This window comes from Schistocerca cancellata, chromosome 2 (assembly GCF_023864275.1).
Source record: "Schistocerca cancellata isolate TAMUIC-IGC-003103 chromosome 2, iqSchCanc2.1, whole genome shotgun sequence".
NCBI classification, from domain to species: Eukaryota; Metazoa; Arthropoda; class Insecta; order Orthoptera; family Acrididae; genus Schistocerca; species Schistocerca cancellata.
Window position 1 is genome coordinate 410,189,442 of NC_064627.1, and position 22,755 is coordinate 410,212,196.

The 22,755-nt window shown below is 39.8% G+C and overlaps 1 protein-coding gene across 1 annotated transcript in view; it reads right to left on the reverse strand.

The window, feature by feature from the left end:
• Window positions 1–1,939: 1,939 nt before the first annotated feature.
• LOC126146011 (adenylate cyclase type 3) overlaps window positions 1,940–22,755 on the reverse strand; it is a 923,811-nt gene continuing 902,995 nt past the window's right edge. The window contains exon 20 of the mRNA XM_049915594.1: window positions 1,940–2,279. Within this exon, the coding sequence (XP_049771551.1) occupies window positions 1,989–2,279 (291 nt within the window). The 3' untranslated portion in view covers window positions 1,940–1,988. The remainder of the gene's footprint in view (window positions 2,280–22,755) is intronic.

The following is a 22,755-nucleotide window of genomic DNA, read 5'->3' on the forward strand; positions in this document are numbered from 1 at the left end:
TTGTTTATTTCTTCAATACATCAGATTTATTTCTTTAAGGTACTACATGCAGATCCTTTAAAAGCTATGCTGAATTTGGTGTGTGTAGAATGAATAGTGATAAAACTTGACAGTTGAGGAGTGAGTGACCTGGTGCCTGTTGACATAGAAGTCTACAACCACTGAGGGGCTGCTGGTAATCACTGTTTTAAAATACTGTTAACACGTACTGAAATCCCACTACTGTATATTTCATGTTGGTAACTTGCTAGCATCAATGCATTTCTCACATGTAACCCTGAATGAATACTATTTATAAACTTAAGATGTGCAGCAAATAATTATTCTGTAGTAATTATAGTGTGCCAGAATGAGCCCTGCAGTAGATACACATTAAATCTATTGCTCTCTGCAAGTGACTTTCCCCATTTGTTGTCACTGATGACCATGATGTTGAGTGCTCCACTAACCAACATCACCATCACCATCATCATCATCATCATCCCCTTCTGTTCTTCCCACCATATATTGTTAGTTCAGATTTTTGCCGCAAGTAAGGATTCTTTAGCTAAAGCGTGTCCAGTCCCTCAATGCTACATTTTCTGCAATGAAAATTGGATAAGAACTTGCACTGTAAATGACTGCAGTATGTGGCAATACCCATACTCTTACTTATCTAGGAGCCTCAGGCAACCCAATTTCTAGTTAAGACATGGATGATTCATATAATTCTCGAAATATTCACGTAATAAAAATGAAATTAAAAACTTATACACCACTGTGGGTACTGCAGCAATCAGAACTGTTTTGTGTTACATTGTGATCCAATTCCTAATCAACATTCTTATGTATATGGGGGCTTATTTTAACATATATACTAAAAGTAAAATTGTCTTTTGGTTCTTGATTGAGTAGTGTAACATCATGATAACGAACCATAAATGACGTAAACTTATATTTAATTTCCACTCTGTGGTAAGCGTGATGTAAGATCTGCTCTTATTCTAAGGAAAGTAAGCTAAGCATGATAGATGAAAAATCTGCTGTAGACAGAACATCCCATGTTACACAGTAAATGTATTAACTGTATGTAATCCGATCTATGTGTAAATACATTATCGACACACAATTTATCAGTCTCAAATGAAACACATATCCAATTAATTACCAGTACCAGTACTGTTCAGAAATGTCTTTATAATGACAAATATATAATCTACAACAGATTTTCACAAAAGATGCTAAGCACTGTTTTAGATATTAGTGACAGGTAATGTCTTTTGATCACATATTTCAACATAGCATAAAATAGTACTGATTCAGTGCTTTCAATAACTGCCAATTATTGAATACACATGTTGTTCATCAAGTATGCTTAACTCTTATTTTTATTTTTAACAGTTCATGTATTCATAAATAAACAGCACATATTTAAAAGAAATGTAAAATTTTACTTATTATAAGTCAATATGGCATACAATAAGTAAAAGTGAGCACGTTTTAATGTGCCTTTGTTAAAGAAAGACTAAAAGTTAAATTTCTAAGAATCATCTATCTACAAAGAATTTGAAGGTACTATAAAACTGCCTTGTACAAAAACACATTAGGCCCATGCTTAGAACAGCATTTTTGTTCTATAATTACAAACAGAGTACAACAAAATCCTCTAACACTATCAAAGTTGATTACTGAATTGCAAATATAGTGTGGAGTTTTATGAATTTCGTTCCATGTCTTGCAATTTCATGGAACTCTCATATGACCAGTACAGCCTGATTCACAATATTTAGCACCACTTATCCTCATTTGTGGCTGATTGTTGATCAATACCTAATATAAGAAATACTGATTTTACTCATATAATGCTGATTCATCTCAGTCATTCATAAGTACATTCATTTCACATTAAATATAACACATGAGTGTTCAACATAGTAAAAGATGTCAGCCATTTCTCTATGTGGTCCCTGTAGATTGTCTATGCTTCAGTTTGCCAGTGTAGAGTGGCCTTACCTACAATCATCAGTAACAAGAGGAGATACATCAGCTGGCGATGCTCTATTGTGCAGGTCAGTCTGCTCTTGTGGCTGTTGACTGTCTTCAAGTGGTGGCTGTGCCTCTTCATTCTGAGGCTGTTCCCCTTCATTTTGAACTGTATTTGATGCTGTCACACCATCTTGTCCCTCTTTTCCAATCAGGTAGTATGTCATCAACTGACCTTTACCTTTCACAGAAACAAGGCCACGTTGTTCAAACACATAGCCAAAGTGCCTCAAGATTTCCATTGTTTCATCTGTTACCTGCAAAAAAAATGCAATAATTAGTTATCAATATAACAGTATATTATAGACAATATTATACTGGCCATCAGAGAAATAATGTTTTTATCTAATGTTCTGTTTTAATTTTCATCTAAGATTATACGAGGGACTTACAGATTACTATAGCATTTTTGAATGTTGCACTACACTTAAATGTGACACAGATACATGATTCTAGTTTCCACAAAATTCACTAAGTCCCTGTCAAAAGTGGTCAGAACTTTCAACTTTCTACCAGTCATTCAGTTCCTCGACAATAGAAATCTGCACCTTGATCAAGGAGCCACTTAAGAACAACTGTGTGAATATTCTCATTGTTGAAAAATCTCTTTCAGTCAGATGTTCTTTCAGCTTTCAGAAAAGATGGAAATTGCTTGGTGTGACATATGGTCTTCCAGATCAGCATCATCCCTGTCTGTGTGACCTCGGTAAACTTGTGGGCACCAGTCTATTATGGCTGGACACAACATTGTGTACTGCCTACCTCCAGAATTTCACAGTACTGAACTGACCTGCTTGCCTCAGATTTGTAGTACGTTTATAGTTGCAGCACACTGTGGCGTGCCTGTTATCCATACCACAACAAAACTGTGTCTGCAGAGAACAAGGGACATGTACTGTCTTCTGACAATGTGCCACTCTTGTTATGCAATGGTCTTGCAGTGGGAAGACACATGTAACTTTTCTGAAGTCCCTGCATACATGATGATAGTGGGATGTCATCTGATTGATTTCATTAATCACTTGTTACTTCAGTGACACAAAGTTCCCCACTGTGAACAACTGCATCATATAATCCTTACAATGAAAGTACTGGCAAAAAACTGAATTGCACATCTATAAAAGACCTTCGTTATAAGTCAAAACAGAGTTGGGGTGATGTGTGTAGAGAAACCAACAAAAATACAAAATTTTCTTTGTTCTCAAAATTATTTAAATTCAACTTTACAAAAGAGATTTGTAAAAATACCACCTATAGTAGCAATGTTTCACAAAAACAAATGGATAATAGCAGTTGCTATGAAGTCTTCCCTGACCCTCACATACCTCATGCCCATACAATAAAGAGTCATAATGAGCCATAGTTCTTAAGTTTCTTTGACAGGTACAAACTTATTTACAGGAGGGTGCTGAAGCTGTAAAATAAGTTATTTAATGACAAAATAATATACAGTGCAGAGAATAAATAAAAGCATTCTGATGGTATGAAACAGAAAACAGAGAGAAACAGACAAATGTATAATAAAAAGCAGAAAAGGGAGATGGATAAGGTAATAAGTAGTCCAATCAGCTGGCTTGGATGAAGTGGCAATCTGTGCTCTGAAACAGTGAACACACAGCATATAAGCTCTCTTAACAAATGTAATACATGAGTCATTCACATCGGAGAACTTTCCAGACATTAATTTTGCCTCTGCTAAAGAAAAGTAGTGCAGAAGACTTAGAAGCTATAAGCCCATTTTACTGCTGGCATCTTTCTCAATAATAATAATAATAGAATGAATCATGTAAGATTAATGAATTACATGAATAAATAGCACCTTTAAGTGAATCCCAATTTTGGTTATAAAGTGGTAGAAGTATAAAATCAGCCATAGAAGAATTCACAAAGTTGGAACATAATGCTCTTGACAAGGATGAGCATGTGAGCAACAAACTCTTAAAAATTTCTAAGCTTTAGATTGGGGCTATACCAATGGGATGGGGGACAGATCACTGTCAAGGACATAGGCATAAAAGGGCTACAAAAACTTAGTGGAAAAAAAAGAAATAAAAAAGAAAGACTTTAAGAATTAAGTGGGAGAGCAACATGAATTCTTCTACCCTTTGTGTTCCTGTGTTCTGTATTTGAGAAAAAGCCTTCCCATCACCCTGTGACTGTAAATGCTTGCTCTTGTCTGAGTGACATTTTGTCCAAGAAGTGACATAAAGAAAAGACTAACACAGAACAGGTGTCTTCCACTAACAGGTTTATGTGGCAACAGTGTGCTCATTACAGACAGTTGTCACCTACGCAGCTCACTCACATGGAGCTCTAGCTGTTACCTTGCTACAGTAATGTAGGTCAACGAGTGGGTGTTGAAGCAAATATGTTATTTGACTGAAGGCTTCCAACTTTTGCTCACTGAAGGCTAGGGTAGAATGCAACAGTGGAGAAAACATGCAGGAAAGGTGGGGTAATTTACTTGTCCCTCCAATCAGCCCCTTTTATGGCTCCAAAGTTTCAGTTCGTACTGTCAGATTCATAAATAAAAAAAGAATTCAGGAATAAGCTTTTATGGCAGATTAATGTTATTAGTGGCTGAGCCTCTATTTATCAAAGTTGAATCACAATGTAAATAAATGTATGAAATGCCAAATGTCATGGACAGCACTATTTAAGCACTTAGTGTTGAAGACCACTGGAAGTAGACCTTTGTTACTGTTAAGTATTTTGTTGTTATTCTAGAGTGAATGAAACTCTGACACATGCTAAAGCACTGAAAGTTGTAAGCTCATTGATGTGTTAAACATTTAAGCCATGTACCAAATCTCAAGTCAGTTTCACTGTGCCTGCCATTTGTGTTGTTCATAATTGCGTATTGGACAGATCATCAATATAGATCATTTAGGACATATTTTGCAATAAAGCATAATTTTTGTTAACTCTATTTATAAGATTCTACATCTATATCTATATTTTGCACACCATTGTAAAGTGCTTGACAGAGGCTACTTCTTATTGACCCAGTTACTAGGGCATCTTTTCGTTCCATTCCCATATGGAGCATGAGAAAAATGACCATTAAATCCTCAGTGTGTGTGCTACAATTAATTTAATCTTGCCCTCATGAGTCCCACAGGAGCAATACATGAAACTCTCCCACAGGTCAAACTAACCTGTGACCATTCATGCTGCCCTTCTCTGTATACACTTAATACCACCCTCCTCCCTCCACAGTCCTACTTGGTGCAGTTCCCACACATTTGAGCAATACTCTAGGATGGGTCACACAAGAGATGTGTAGATACCTTTTCAGACATTGAATTTCCTTAGTATTCTACCAACAAACTCCTGTCTACCACCTGCTTTACCTACAACAGAGCATCTGTGGCTGTTCCACTTCACTTCCCTACAAAGAGTTACCTCTAAAGAGTGACTGACCCACTCTGAAGGGTGTGGAGTGGGTGAGGGGGGTCAAAGTCCACAGATGAAATACTGTTAATCATTAAGCATGACTTTTATTGACTTCAACACATGACATAGAGACATAGAGAGTCAGACTTCTCTCTGCCTGTTGCTCCTGGCTGGTGTTTGTGAACAAGCATTGGCTTCTGCCCATAGCTGCTGAACTGCACCCTGCATTTCTGAGGCCAGCAGCCTTTGGATGCCACAGCTGTTGATGCCAGTAGCACAATATGATGTGCTGTGATGGTGTTCTGTTCAGGGAATGTCTCCGCAAGCAGCTGCGGTGGCGATGTGTGGTGTCTGCTATGTACAGGGCTCAACCCGCTGCCCTCAGGTAGGAGTCAGACAGTAGATCCCATGGCTACTGCTGGGAGTACTCAGTTGTCTCATTGCCTGGTGTAGCTTTGGCATGGAGGTGGTCCTGCTGGTTTCCAGTGAGAGGAAATAATCCGTGCCTCAAAATCCAGAGTTATTTATATGCCTCTAGCAAATGTTTGTTTTACTGGAACCTGACATCTAGTCTTCTTGCTAAAGACCTGCCTGGTGTGGTGACATTTTACTGTTGGCTACATGATTACCTTTGTGTGCTACAGTTTAATGCTGTGCTTAGCTATCATGGCTTTGAAATCCTCTTGCATGTCTATTACTGTGACCCATATGTCACCACACTGACAGCTACTGGTTTGTGGCCTTTAACGCAATGCTTCACAGTGGCTTCCACACTACTTCTCATTATTTTTGCTGAAGACATCATTTTTACTCAAAAATTAGGTAGCAGCACTATACTGCCCCCGTCCACAGAGAAGTTCCAGTCCTTTGGGTCTTGCCCTGGCCTAGTTCTCTGTTGCAATTACATCTCTGGGCAATATGAGTACAGAGTAACTCCAATCATAGTAGCTGGTAAATGAAATGTGGGTCCTGTAATTTCACACATAATCCCAGTGATTAATAGTCCACTACCTCCCAATTCTAAACGTCTTGTCACCATGAATTTCCTTGCTCATAGCAACTAGCAACCACCCCATGTCACTGAGCACTGAGTATATCCAATGTAAACCAGCTCTCTGAAAGCATGGTACTGATTTGGTCACCTCCTTTTGTGTAAGGTCATTTATCCACAAACCTTTTATCCTTAAAGAGTTGCATGAAGCACATGCCCCCACTTGTTGTAATCCTGAGTTAGGTATATGGTGACTACCCTGATCTGACATTGCTGGAGCTCACCCTCAGTCATCATGAAATGCTGATCCCTGTTTTCTGCTAATAGTAGCACCCCTTCCTCTCTCACTTGCACAGATTTCCCAACTGATGCTGAGTTCAGTGGATAAGAGTGCACTGTGTAACACATAGTTACTCGAACCAGGTAAGGAAACCTCAGTTGTATTTGATTGGAGATATCAGTATTGGTAAATCTACAGTAACTGGAAAGATTATAAGCCATAGACAGGATGTGTATATGCCATATTTTCCGAATTTTGTTGCTGTACAATGTTAATTCCAGTTTTTAAAATCTCTCTTCTGAAACAGGTAGCAGAATTGGAAGCCTAAAGGCATTAGGATAGTATCTGATATGGTCCCAATTTGCTTAAAAAGTGCCAATGCAGACATCAACTGTAACACGAAACTTTTATTCAGAATTTTATTTTTCCTTTCTGCTTGCAGAACATTAGATGTACAATATTTTTAACCATACATGAAAAATATTTAACTTCTGCTTGAATAGCATCATCTGCTTTAGATTCAGATCCACTTACCAATGTATCAACATGCAATGGATTGTTTTGAAATACAGTATTCTTAGCATGCTTGTCAGCCACCAGTAACAACTTTGCACTATCCTTTGTTACACCCATTTTAACACCACGGTAACAGAACAGCAAGTTATGGCTGCTTGGCTCTATTACTAGATGTAGTTCTGGTGGTGATTCTCCTTGCACCATCCTTAATTTTTCCAGATACTACTCTGCCAACAGCAAAATGGGAATTAACTGACCATGTAGCACTTGAGGGAAGGCTCCCTGCAAATCTATTGATTTCACTCATGTTTCCCTGTCTTTGTGCCATGTCCAAATCCTGGTTCAGAGTGTTAGCTAAGGCCCTGGCCTAATCCATGATTTCCTTAGGCAGCTGTGGAAGCATGTATGGGTTTTTTAACAAACCAAATGCAATCTGTGTGGATTGCCACTCTACAGTTACTTTATTTGTCTTCACGAACCAGCTTGAAGCTTCTACTGCTTTGTTGAGTTGGCTTATGTTGCTTACATCTGCTGTCCAGAATATAGCTTTCAGTAATCTACCTTAGTGGCTACCCACACCCCTCTTCGCTTTCCTTGATTCATGCAGCACCACTCTGATCACCATCTGCATCTGCTCCTTTGATCATATTTATGCTCCAATGAATTTCTTGTGATCCTTTGAGACTTCTCTCAGCCTCCCACTACTAACTACTGACTGTTAGATCACTGAAAACATCTCCTTCAGTCTCCTAATTTTGTTCCACAACTTCCACACATTAAACTCTAAACCTAGTGACCTATCTATGACTGGATAACAACACATCTAGTTGCCTGGAAAACAAAACTGCTGGAACACAAAACCCCTCCATCATCTCATGCAGTAGTCTGAGGCCAGGGATTGGTATCATCTGCCACGCACCTCAGTGTAGTGCCACACTGTATGCCCACAGCTCATGGTCTAGTGGCTAGCGTTGCTGCCTCTGGATCTTTCTCAGCATTTGCATGTGCTTACATTTGCAATAGCTGTCCATACACGTAATGTTCAAAAAGATATTTTCTAGTTTATGTAACCACACACTTTTTGCTTTGATTAGAAACAGTGTTTTTTTTCTTTTATCTTCATACTGTCTAGCTAGGTTTCTTATTATTTAAGCTTTTGAAGTTTAATCATGTTACATAAGAAGAAGTTTAATCATCTTACATAAGAATGCTTTAGACATTGATGTTAGTTTACACTCACAAACAGCACAGCCCTTATGTTTGCATTACCTGCATGTTGTACTTGCTTTACATCTCTCTGCATACAGTCCGTAGCTCGTAGTCTAGTGACTAGCATTGCTGCCTCTGGATCATGGCATCCCGGGTTTGATTCCTGGCCAGGTTGGGGATTTTCTCTGCCTAGGGACTGGGTATTGGTGTAGAGACAGAAGATTACTGTAGGTTGAGGCTGGGATGATTCTGGGTGCAGAGAAGTGTTGTAAGGATAACTCACATCTGCGCAATTCACCAAAGATGGTGGCTGAGGGGAGGACGCCCAAGTTATGATGCATCCATTGAAATGAAGAATGTTATGTTCAGCTGCATGTTGTGCAACATGGTTATCCACTTTGCTCTTGGCCACAGTTTGGTGATGGCAATTCATCCTGGTGGATAGCTGGCTGTTAGTCATACCAACATGTAGGCAGAGGGTTGGATGAAGCCCTCAGAGAAGAGGAGATCAACATCCAGGAAGGAGGCACATTGGATTGAGAAGGACCAAATGAATTGGATAAGAGAGAAAGTGTTTAGGTTGTGAAGGAATGAAGGTTGTCCTGGCTCAAATCATGAAGATATTGCTCAGTGGACCTGAACCAGATCCAGGGTTTGTAGTTTTGGGAGTCTAGGAAGGTTTCCTCTAGATGAGCCATAAACAGATTGACATAGGAGGAGGCCTTGCAGGTGCCCATGGCTGTGCTACAGTTTTGTTTGTGTACCTTCCCTTCAAAGGAGAAGTATTTGTGTGTTAGAATTAGTTATTAAGTTGGATGAGGAATGAGTAGTGGGTTTGGAGTTTGAAGGATGGTGGTAACGGTAGTGTTCAACAGTGGCAAGATCATGGGCATGAGTGATGTTGGTATGTAGGGAAGTGGCATCACCACTCACAATTAGGTATCCAGGAGGTAAAGGGTTGCGAACAGTGGAGAGTCATTGAAGGATGTGGTTGGTATCTTTGATGTGAGAGACTAGATTTTGGTCAATGAGGGCCAAAATTTTATCAGTGGGAGCACAATAACCAGCTATTCATACAGCTTACTAACTATATTCTAATACACAATTACTTGTCCTTTGAAGGGAAGATATACAAACAAATCAATGGCATAACCATGAGCACCTACATGACACCTTCCTTGTTTGTGGGCCATCTAGAGGAATCCTTCCCTTCCATACAATCTAGCCACCTGTGGAAAGCGTATCTGCAATGATGGCAGCTACCTTTCCCAGTATGTTGAAGATCTGACAAAGGCCTCCAAAGACAGGCACTATCACCCCGACATAGTCTGCAAATAGATTTCTTATGCTGTATCCCCATATACCCAATCCCCCCCCCATTTTTTTCATGGACTCTGTATGTGATATTAGGAACAAAATTGAAACAACAAACACTAATGCAAGTGATCTACTTAAGCAACAACAACCTGCAAACAATACCTTTAAATGGAGGACAATCGCACCCACTGAGATTACAAAGGTAGTGGCAAAGTTCTCAAACTCCAAGAGCATGGACTACTCTTGGTTGTCCAATTACATAATTAAAAAACCAGTGCATATAATTAGTGAACCATTGGCTTTCCTGTTTAATAGATGTCTAGAGTTTGGAGTCTATCCTACAACTCTAAAAATATTGAAAGTTATCCCAGTGTATAAAAAAGGGGACAAACGTGATCTCAAAAATTAACAACCAGTTTCAATAGTTCCCATTTTCTCGAAAATATTTGAATCTCTTATTTATAACCAACTAAACCACTAATTTGAGTCACATAACTTACTCTCTAATAGTCAATTTGGTTTCCGCAAGGGAAGAAATACCACCATTGCTCTTCTTTCAATTGTGAATGAAGTAATAACAGCCTTCGAGAATAAAAATAAAGCCTCACTCCTTTCATGTGATTTAATTAAGGCATTTGACTGCATTTCTCATGATATATTACTTGCTAAACTCAAATTCAATGGTGTTCAAAACTCTGCATTGGCAGTAATTGAATCATACCTAAACAATAGGAAGCATTTTGCCTCTGTCAGAAACAAAGACTCACAATTGCTAGAAAGTTAAGACAGGAGTCCCACAAAGATCTGTCCTTGGGCCCTTCTTTTTTATAATTGCAGTCAATGATTTTCCCCATTGTATCCCCAATACTGTTATTTGTTATGCTGATGACACAACTTTGCTTGCTCAGTGTGCAAGATATGATGCAAGATGGCCTGGAAGCAGCACTAAATTGGTTCCCATCAAATACACTACTTTGCAATTCTGATAAAAACCAACAGCTTATACTAGGATTGTCAAAAGAGATAGAGGTGAAAGCAGTTAAAATTCTAGGAATTCATGTAGACTCTAAGTTAATGTGGGAAACACACATCAACCATACCTGCACAAAATTGTCTCAAGTTACATATTTAATGTGGAAACTGAGAAGTCTGGTGACAATAGGATATTTAAGAGTTATTTATTTTGGACTCTTTCAGTCACATATAGAGTATGGACTACTGATATGGGGACACTCTCTTCACATCACTGAAGTTCCAAAAATTCAGAAGAAAGTGATACAGGCAATGAGCAATTCTGGTAGAGCAGAGCACTGCCGGCCAGTGTTCATTCAGCTGGATATATTGACAGTTATTAGTCTTTATATATACGCCTCAGCATTGTATGCAAAAAACAATATAGCAGATTTTGAAATGAGGGAAAACAAACACCACCATAATACCAGAGGCAAAACAAAATTAGACATACCTAGGCACAGGTTGACAAGAACGGGGAGTTCCCATCTAATCAATAGTATAAAAATGTTTAATGAACTTCCATTTTCTTGTCAGTCAGCTCACATAAGTAGCTTCAGGAGCAAGCTACTAAACTGGTTACTAATCAATCCTTTTTACAATATAACAGAATTTATGAATATAAAATCAATTGACATTAATTTTTAAGGATTTCATTATGTGATGTCTCTGAATGTATTTAACTTATGTTATGGTGTATGTTATCATCTGTGGACACTATTTGCAATGCTCATTTAGCTTTAAGGTACTATTCAAGGAAAATGTTATATGATACCTATGTAAATTGCCTACTCCACCTCAGGTGGTCAATGGTGAATAAAGAATCTGAATTTGAATCTGGTTTAAGATTTTCATGGTTCCCCTAAAGTACTTTGGCATTACTGACCATCTGTCCCATCATTGTCAAACTAGACTGTAAAGGTAGTGAATGCTTGCACATATGAATTATGTTTTCTCCTGTTCTCAACCTGTGATACCATGACACATCCAGTATCCTTATAAAAGTAATCCATGGATACGTAGTAGTACAGTAGCAACAACTACTACTATTATACTGCTACTACTGCTAGTACTACTACATGTAAGTGTGACTGTAATGAAAATAAAATATAGGTAGTCCTAACTCCTTGCTCCATGGCTCATACTTCTGTGAAAGATCTTCATGTCCGATACATCTATCCAGCACATCCTACTCCAGTCCTGTCATCTCAGGCTTATTTTATCCTATTAGAAGCAAGGCCACCAGTGGGAGCTGTTAAATCATATAGCAGTAATTCAGTAATTCCTACACAGCATTTTATGTGGGTATGAGCACCAACCAGTTGTCCACCTGAATGAATGGCCACCAGTAAACTGTGCCCAAGAACAGAGCTAACCATAGAATGGCAGAATATGGTACTGAGGACAACATACTTGATTTCAGTGGCTGCTTCATAACCTGTTCCATCTGAATCCTTCACCCCCTAATCCCAATACCAACGTCTTTGAATTACGTAGATGAATTACGTAAATGGGATTGGTCCCTCCACCAATCCTTTAATCCATCTTTCTCTGTTTTACCTCCCCTTCCCAATCTACTTTTCCATGTGACTGCGCACTGTCTCCTTTCTCCTCTTGCCCACTCTATCAGACAGAATTGCCATCCAAGTTGAGCTACAGCACTGGGATAAGTTAGTCAGGACAATGTAGTATCCATACAGATGTGTGTGTGTGTTTGTGTGTGTGTGTGTGGGGGGGGCGGGGGGGGGGGGGGGGGTGCGCTCTGTACAAGGGGATATAAATAAGGTTTGATACTAGCTCATTCTACAACATTTGTGCTATTGTGTTATACTGAACAATGAAGGCAATTCTCACCCACCATTTTTCAGAATATACTGCTGCCTAGTTTGTGCCCAGCCTGCTGACCCAGGAACAGAACTAACTCCACATCAGAATCTACCAAGATCTTCATTAGTGTGCCATCACATGGATGATTAAATTGGTCATATGGTTATGACCCTGAGACAAAGCAACAGTCTTTTCAGTGAAAGAGCTCATGATCTCCATGACCAAAATAGGCAAAGCAAGTCTGCAGCATGACTGAGTGCATGCTCATCAGCTTTTTTTGTGATTCAAGTATTGTGTGTTATGAATTCACCCACAGAGGCTAGCAGTCAATAGCAAATTCTACAGTGTGTAAGCTTAGATATGGAAATAAAGTACTTTCTTGTAAACAGAGCTGGTCACGAAACGTTTTCATACATATTTGTAGCTCTAAAGAAAGATTCATGTGAAAGCTATCGGAACTCTCTATCTCATCTGTGTGACTAACAATGACTTAGTACCTCACCTATTTATTGAGTTTTTACCTTTAATTATTTATATTCCATGAAAGAATGACATACAATGTGAAAAGACAGGCAGGCATCACATATAGCCAGATGAATGGATGACAGATGGTTCGTGGAAGTATTCCAGAATGTAAGAAAAGACTGAGTGTGACCTAATGGAAGGTGGGTGGATGATATTAGATAAAATGAAAAAGAATTGTGTGTAGGATAGCTGAAGACTATTAAGTGCTGTAGAAATCTGGAGGTGGCCTTTATCCAATAGTGGACGTTAACTTACTGATGATGTTGAAATTAGTTTTTGAGCATCATTGAATTTTTATGTTAATAATTTGGGCAGAAGTAGAACTTCCTTCTGTCTTTATTTGATTATAGTTTCAATTTGGATATCTTTATTGGAGAATGACAAAAGATTAGACATTTTGGAAGAGGAAGTGCAACATTTAGCTAAGCAAATGGATCATAACTGGTCTAAGGAAGGTCATTGCTGAATTTCAAGAGAAAAGAGAGGACTCAAATGACTTTGTAATTGAATGTAGATTGATGACTTCATAAAATATGCATAAACAACATGGATGCATTTCTATGAAAACCACAACACATGAAAAAGTCGAGAGGAGGACCTTATGCAAAAGATAATGTTGGTAACTGATAGTGTTTTCTTGTTTTCCTGTCTTCATTTTGCCTAATTAATGAGCGCGTTAAAGCTTGGTGATTGGTCTGATAGTTTTTAATTTATTATCCACTCATGATCACTTCATGAATTCAGAATGTGCTTATTTCAATGTTATGTTATATTTATTACAAGTTTATGTGGGTATTAAGAACTGAAATGAAAATTTTCATCACAAACTTATAAACAAAACTGTCACAAACAGTAACTGGTACAGAATTATAGTGTATATTACCAATTCTTATATATAGCAACTTGAGGTTGATTACTGATGTGGAAAGCACTAAAAACTGAGCATTTCTCAGCAATCGATGGAAAGATGCATATTGAGATTTCCTAAATGAGACAAACCAAATAAATGGACCAGCTTACAGGTCCATGTATTTGGAACTGGAATCTCACTTTGGTTTATTTTATGCTTGGGACTGTAATTTATAGTAGATAAGGATCAAAGCCAAAAACACCTTTCCACACTCTGCCATTTTGGGTTAAAACATATTTTGTGTGAAGACTGCAACATGACCAGTTTGAACTTTGCCTAGTAAATGAACGCTTGAAAGCTCTGTCTACTGCTCCTGTCAGGTCATTAGGTACCAACTGGCTGCTCTATCATTGTCTGCCAGTGGCATCATTCAGATGCAGTATGGAGAGGAAGTGGGTCACTGTCAGTTTCCCAGACCTTGGAGCTGCTATTTGTCACTCAAGTAGCTCCTCATTTGGTATCATGAGGCTGAATGCACCCTGCCCCAGTCCTTCCACCAAGGAAAAGTCCCTGGCGGTACTGGGAGTTGAACCTAGGTCTTCCACATAGCAGTCAGTTATATTGACCACTTAGCTATGGGTGTCAACTCTCATAGTAAATTGTTAAAATTTTTAAGTGTTTCCTTTTTAAAAGGAGACCTGGCAAATTGTGCAGACATGATTGTCTAGTCAATTTGTATTGGAAGTGTTTTGTTTTGTATCTCCTCCAATGCACTAAGTGATGGCTTACTATGCATGTGAGTTTCTTCTTTCTACATGCCTCTGTATTAAAATCATCCAATAAGACTTTCAAATTATATTTTGGGATTTTGTTGACGGCACTATGTAAGGGTTCTTCTTTCTGTGGGAATCCCTTATTATCGATGTTTATGGGAGCTTGAGGACTGATCAATGCATGCACTTTTGTGCTAGATTTCACTGTAATTATGAAGAGTTTTCCAGATGGAGAGTTAATGCAGTATCGTGGGAGGCGCACATCAGCACGGTGCGTCACGGACAGTAGTTGCCGCAAGTAAAGTTCCGTCCACCAGAGGGCATGCGAGAATTCAGCCACGCCCTCTGCCGGTGGAACAACAACAACTAAGGCAGCACGGACTGTGCCCAGTCAGTTTTACATCGGGCATGCCTAGCAGACAGTTCCCTGTCTACACTATGTGAAGTGCAATGGACAACGTGAATCATGTTAATACAGTTAATATCAAGTACTGAATTTATAATATCTCATTGTGCCAAAAAGGCTTTCCCAAGTACTGTTAGATTTCCCTTAATCCTTGAGGCTGATCCACTCTTACCATATATGTCCCGTTGTTTTCCATGTCAAAGTGACTGTCAGGCTTGAAGCTTGTTTCCTATGAAAACTACATGTTGAATGTGTCAAAAGCTTTAGTCAGCTGTTTATGCTTGCCAGTGGTGTGACAGTGTTACTGTACCTAAGGATTTTTATCATTGCTCTGGCAAGCAGAACAGAAGAAGCTGACAATGTTAATTTACTGGTACCAGAGTAGAGATCAATGGTCACACAGTGGATGAGCCTACATGTTTTAACTTCTTAGGTATTCAGATGAAAATTAAGCTGGGGTGGCATAATAAAGCCCACATAGTACTAGCCAACCAGAAGTTAATAGCAACAAAATTTCAAATTTTGATTGGAATATTTACGACAAAGGTATTCTGACTGGCCGTGGTGGAGATGTGTGTTTATAGCTATAAACAGTATGATAATATCTAGTGAGAATAGCACAGGTTCCAAATCTGAAATAATTTTTATGAGGATAAAGTATTAAATGTTGACAAAATGTGACAATATCCTCAGGAGCTGTAAAGGCAGAAAATTTCAAGGTATACTCGCAGAAGGTAACACATTAATTCCTTGATCACGTTATAGTATTGGGGGGATGATCTCAAATAACCAGCTGCTGACTGGGGTATTCAAGTAATAAGGATGAGTGGTAGGGATAAGGACTTGGGTGATATTTTTCTAAATTACTTACCCAAAACTTACCTTAAGCAGTTAGTCAGAGAACCAATTTATGAGAATAATATGTTAGACCTCCTGGTTACAAACAGGCTAAACTTTTTGGTTTCTTTAACAAAGACCAGGGAATCAATGTTATAAGCCCATTATGATATCACAGACTGTGTGTGTCAATTGGGATGTAAAGAAAGGGTGGAAGATATTCTTACCTAGTAAGTAAGACAAGAAACAGATTTGATGGAAATAGACGGATTTCAAGAGCATTGTACAATACACCTTAAAGAGATAGGTCATTTATAAATCCTACCTATTAGATAAGACTTAATGATCCCTGTCTCCACTACTCAGCTTAACCCACAGAATTCTGTTTTACTTAGCAAAATTTCATGTTTGACATGGTCAGAAGTCTTAGATAGGTCACATAGCATTCAGACTAGTGCCAATTTGCCATTAAAGATGGGAGATTTTGATCAGGAAGGAGAAAATAGCATCATCTATTGATAGGCCTTGCCAGATACCACATTGACTGAGTATACTCTGGCTGTTCAGTTGATCAACCAGTCTCCTAAACATCAGCTTCTCTAGGACTTGAAAAAAACTTTTTAGTATGGAGACTGGATAGAAGTTTGTTCCATCAGTTGTCTAACTCTTCTTGACAAAATGGTTTCACACACATAATTTAATTGCAGGGTAACAATACATTTATGTAGGGATTTATTAAATATGTGACACAGGACTGCACTTACGTAATCATGACAGTGCCTGAGTATCCTGACAGAAATTTTATCAACTCCAGAACAACTTTTTATTTTCATCTCTTTGACTGGCTTCTTGATCTCACTAAATGTGATGGGAGTTATTTGCATCTGACTGATGCAGGCATTGTTAGCTTTAAGCAGAAGGCCTCTTTCATCACTCACTGAACCTTTACAGCTTGTTTCCTCTGTAGCTGTTAAAAATGTTTATTAAATATATTAGCTGCTTACTCACTAATTTTTGAAGGCAGTTTTGTGGAAGTAGAACAGCAGTCCCAAAGGAATATTATAAATAAAAGCAGTCTTGATTGCAATAGAACATTTATCAGAAATGACAACCAGTTTCAGCCATTTAGTAACTATCTTCAGACCATATGCAACTTGATGGACTACTGAAAACCATGATGACAGGTGGTGGTAGTGAATGGAACATGTATTGTAGATACATAAAAGTCAGCTGCTCAGCATCAACAATATCTCTTCCATTCATCACCACCACCTGCCATTGTGGTGCATATGGCCTGAAACTGGTCACTGTCTGACTGAAACCAGCTGTCATTTGTAATAAATTGTATATTGTGATCAACACAGTTTTAATTTTAACATGTAGAAAACTTCCACAGTGCTATTTTACTACATTTTCGAAGTGACTTATATATATCAAACAATGGAAAATCCCGGATGGAATGTAACAGTATTAGAGAAAGAAAGTTGCCACTCACCATATAACAGAGATGCTGAGTCACGATAGGCACAACAAAAAGATTCACACAATTACAGCTTTTGGCCACTAAGACCTTTGTCAACAATAAACACACACACACACACACACACACACACACACACACACATGCACACACACTCACAAAAATGCAACTTGCACACATGTTTGCAGTCTCAGGCAACTGAAACCTCACTGCAAGCAGCAGCACCAGTGCATGATGGGAGTGGCAGCTGGGTGGGGGTAAGGATGAGGCTGGGGCAAGGAGGGGGAGGGATAGTATGGTGGGGGTGGCGGACAGTGAAGTGCTGCAGTTTAGATGGAAGGAGAGAAGGTGGGGAGGGGGAGGGGGAGAAGGAAGTAATGGAAAGCAGAGAAATAAAAATAAATTAAAAGACTAGGTGTGGCGGTGAAATGATGGCTGTGTAGTGCTGGAATGGGAACTGGGAGGGTGCTGAATGGGTGAGGACAGTGACTAATGAAGGTTGAGGCCAGGAGGGTTATGAGAACATAGGATGTATTGCAGGGAAAGTTCCCATCTGCACAGTTCAGAAAAGCTGAAAGGATCCATATGACACAGGCTGTGAAGCAGTCATGGAAATGAGGGATATCATGTTTGGCAGCGTGTTCAGCAACAGGGTGGTCCACTTGTTTCTTGGGCACAGTTTGTCAGTGGCCATTCATGTGGACAGACAGCTTGTGGGTTGTCATGTCTAATAGAATGCAGCACAGTGGTTGCAGCTTAGTTTGTAGACCATATAATCGGTTTCACAGGTAGCCCTGCCTTCCTCAGATTTCATCTCTTTTTTTCCTCATTCATACATTTCATCCTTTCGTGATTTTTCACACATATATAGGCTGTATTTTTGCTTAATTTTTTGGAGGTAATTCTACTTTTTAATGTAATTTTTAGCATTTTTTGCACCAGCATGGATCTTTGCTCATTCCACCTGCATCAGTACAGAAAAGCTTCCTTATCCCTAGCCAGATCCCAATCACATATACTATTCCTGTGTTGTTGTTTGGCTCATGAAATATCCCCTCGTGGCCTTACCATCAAATTACCTATCTCTGGTTGCCACCCTCCATCCACAATGACCTCCACCTACTCAGATGTCACTACTCCTTAGCCCTCACCAACACAGTCCTGCAAAACCATATCAACCAAGCCCAAACCTCCTTGCAGTACCTCCTCTCCATCTGCAAAATTCTCCTGCTATATAATCCCAAACTCCTGGAATCTGTAACACACATTGAAACTCTTGCCCTGCAGGAACTTGAGCAACATGCACAACGCCACCTCAAAAAGCTCTCCATCCTGCTCACTTCCTACTCCTGCCTTGGAGTACCACTGTCCACTACCTCTACAACAACCTTCCAACCTCCCCTATGTCCACTCATAGCTTACAAGCCCGGTCTCGCAGGCCTACTACACTTACCCCACCCTCCTAAACTCCCTCCCACCAACACACAGAACCCAGAACCTAAACAGACCCGCAACATAGTGATGAACCTTTCCACCAGAAGCCTTAGTCTTACAGTAATATCTGTCCTTTCCAAAGGCCTCACATCTTGCCCCACTCCCAAATTCAGTTATGCAACACTTGTTAAAGACCTCCTCTCCTTCTCCTGGTCCCTCCAGTGGAAACACTTGTTTGCCACCAACCCAACCAGACTGAACCAAAGACCAATATTGAACCTTGTCTAACTCAGTTCACTACTCTATCCAACCATAATCCACCCCCACTGCCCCCAAACCACCTCCTGTTAACTTTCCAGAATTTCTTAACCTCAAACCTTGCCTCACTATCATTCCCCAAATCCCTCAACATGCAAACTAACCTTACATCTGCAGAAAGAGCTGCAGTTCACCATCTAAAAACTGATCCCGACCTTATAATCCTACCTGTGGACAAAGGCTCTACCACCATTGTTTTGAACCAAATGGATTACCTGGCAGAAAGACTCCATCAGCTGTCAGATACTTCCACTTGAAAACTGTGCCACAGTGACCCCATTCCCCAGTAATCCAGCAGATCTCCAGTCACTACTCAAATCATTAGGCCCATCCGAGAACCTCTCCCCAGAATCCATCTCCATACTTACTCCTACCATTCCATGCAATCCATCTTCTACATGCTTCCAAAAGTCCATAAACCCAACCACCCTGGATGCTCCATTGTGGCCAGTTACTGTGCTCCCACTGAGAGAGCCTCTTCTCTTGGAGACCAACACCTTCAGCCTATTACCCAGAACCTACCCTCGTACATAAAAGATACCAGCCATTTCCTCCACCACTCTCCACAGTTCCTGTCCCTTTACCACACAGTGCCCTGCTCATCACTATTGATGCCACCTCCTTGTATACAAGCCTTACTGCTATTGAACACTACCTTTCCAAATGCCATATGGATTCCAAACCAACAACCTCCTTCCTAGTTGCCATTGTCACCCACAACTACTTCTCCTTTGAAGGCATTACTTACAAACAAATCTGGGGTATGGCTTTAGGTACCCACATAGCACCATCCTATGCCAACCCACTCATGGGCCATTTGGTGGAATCCTTCATAAAAACACAGAATCCTAAACCCCTCACCTGCTTCAGATTCATTGATGACATCTTTGATATCTGGATAGAAGGTGAGGACACCCTATCCACATTCCTCCAGAACCTCAACAACTTCTCCCCCATTTGCCTCACCTGGTTCTACTCAACACAACAAGCCACCTTCACAGATGTTGACCTCCACCCCAGAGATAGCTACATAAGTACCCTGTCCATATCAGACCTACTAACCACCAGCAATACCTCCACTTTGATAGCTGCCACCCATTCCATACCAAGAAGTTCCTTCTGTACAGCCTAGCCACCTGTGGTCATCGCATCGGCAGTAATGAGCAGTCTCTCTTGGAATTTAACAAGGGTCTCACTGAAGCCTTTTCTAACCATAATTATCCTCCCAACTTTGTACAATAACAAATCTGTTGTATCTTACCTCTCCAGTCTCCCACCACCTTCCAAAGTCCCACAGTCCAGCCACAGAGGAGCACTCACTAGTAACTCAGTACCATCCAGGACTGGAGCAACTGAATTACATTCTCCTGCCATGGTTTCAATTACCTCTCGTCGTACCCTGAAATGAGAAATGTACTGCCCACTACCTTCCCACCCATCCTACAATGGTATTCCGCTGTCCTCTGAACCTACACAATATACTCATCCATCCTTACACAACCCCTGCTCCCATTACCTTACCTCATGGCTCAAACTCCTGTAATAGATGTAGATGCAAAACCTATCTCATACATCCTTCTACCACCACCTACTCCAGTCTGGTCACTAACATCACCTATCCCATCAAAGGCAGGGCTACCTGTGAAACCAGTCATGTGATTTAGAAGCTAAGCTGCAACCACTGTGCTGGATTCTATGTAGGCATGGCAACCAACAAACTGTCTGTCTGCATGAATAGCCACTGACAAACTGTGGCCAAGAAGCAAGTGGTCCATCCTGTTGCTGAACACTCTGCCAAACATGATATCCCTCATTTCCATGACTGCTTCACAGCCTGTGCCATATGCATCCTTTCCACCAACACCAGCTTTTCTGAACTGTGCAGATGGGAACTTTCCCTGCAATACATCCTATGTTCTCGCAACTCTCCTGGCCTCAACCTTCATTAGTCACTGTCCTCACCCATCCAGCACCCTCCCTGTTCCCATTCCAGAACTACACAGCCATCATTTCACTGCCACACCCAGCCTTTTAATTTATTTTTATTTCTCTGCTTTCCATTACTTCCTTCCCCCCCTCCCCACCTTCTCACCCTCCATCTAAACTGCAGCACTTCACTGTCCGCCACCCTCACCATACTATCCCTCCCCCTCCTTGCCCCAGCCTCATCCTTACCCCCACCCAGTTGTCACTCCCATCATGCACTGGTGCTGCTGCTTGCAGTGAGGTTTCAGTTGCCTGAGACTGCAGACATGTGTGCAAGTTGCATTTTCGTGAGTGTGTGTGTGCATGTGTGTGTGTGTGTGTGTGTGTGTGTGTGTGTTTGTGTGTGTGTGTGTTTATTGTTGATAAAGGCCTTAGTGGCCAAAAGCTGTAATTGTGTGAATCTTTTTGTTGTGCCTATCGTGACTCAGCATCTCTGTTATATGGTGAGTGGCAACTTTCTTTCTCTAATACTGTTACATTCCATCTGGAATTTTCCATTGTTTGATATAAATAAGTCACTTCGAAAATGTAGTAAAATAGCACTGTGGAAGTTTTCTACATGTTAAAATTTGTCAGTTTAAGATGCAATGTACATAGTTTTGTATACTTGAATTTTTGAATTTGTCAGTTTAAGATGCAATGTACATAGTTTTGGATATTTGAATGATTCTTTTAAAAATATTACTGTAAAGTCTATAGTTCTTCTTTTTATGGGATCATCAGGTATCCTTAATGATTCGTATAAATTTCTTTTTTAGGATAGGATTATTTCTTACTCTCTCTCACTCAAACAATGACAAAACATATTAAAGAATGCATTAAATCAGTCATTAACATGACTGTCCTTATACACTAGGTCCAGTTGATCTGCTGCAAGTAAGTGTCGAAAGTGTCCCTGGTGTCTGTTATTATTATTATTATTATTATTATTATTATTATTATATTTATTATTAATATTATTACTGTGATTGTCTTGCCTGGAAGGTTTGAGAGAATATTGAGCTTTACCATAATGGTTGATGTCATCCACTGTAAACAGGTATCGAGGTAGCTTACAAGACCTTTGTTGGACCATTATGTGAGTATTGCTTCTCACTCTACAATTAGATTGAAAGGGGAAGTGGAGAATATCTAAAGAAGAGCAATGCATTTCATCATGGGTTCATTTTGTAGAGCAAAGCAGAGCATCACGGAGATTCTCATCCAACACTAGTGGCATTGCATGTCATAGAGCAGTATACTGTCTGAATTCAAAGAGTGTATATTCCCAGAAGAGTCAAAAATATATTGCTTCCTTTTACAAATATTTCTCATGAAAATCGCATAATGATAAAATTATAGTGATTCCAGCTCATGTGGAGGTTTCCTAACAGTACGTTTTTCCAAGAGCCATTCACAGCTGGAACAGGGGAGGCGGAATCACATTGATACGCAAATCACCCTGTGCCACACAACAAAAGGTAGGTGCTTTGCAGAGTATATTTGTGTGTGTGTGTGTGTGTGTGTGTGTGTGTGTGTGTGTGTGTGTGTGTGTGTGTGTGTCCATGAAACAATGATTTGTATGTATTTTTAAAAAG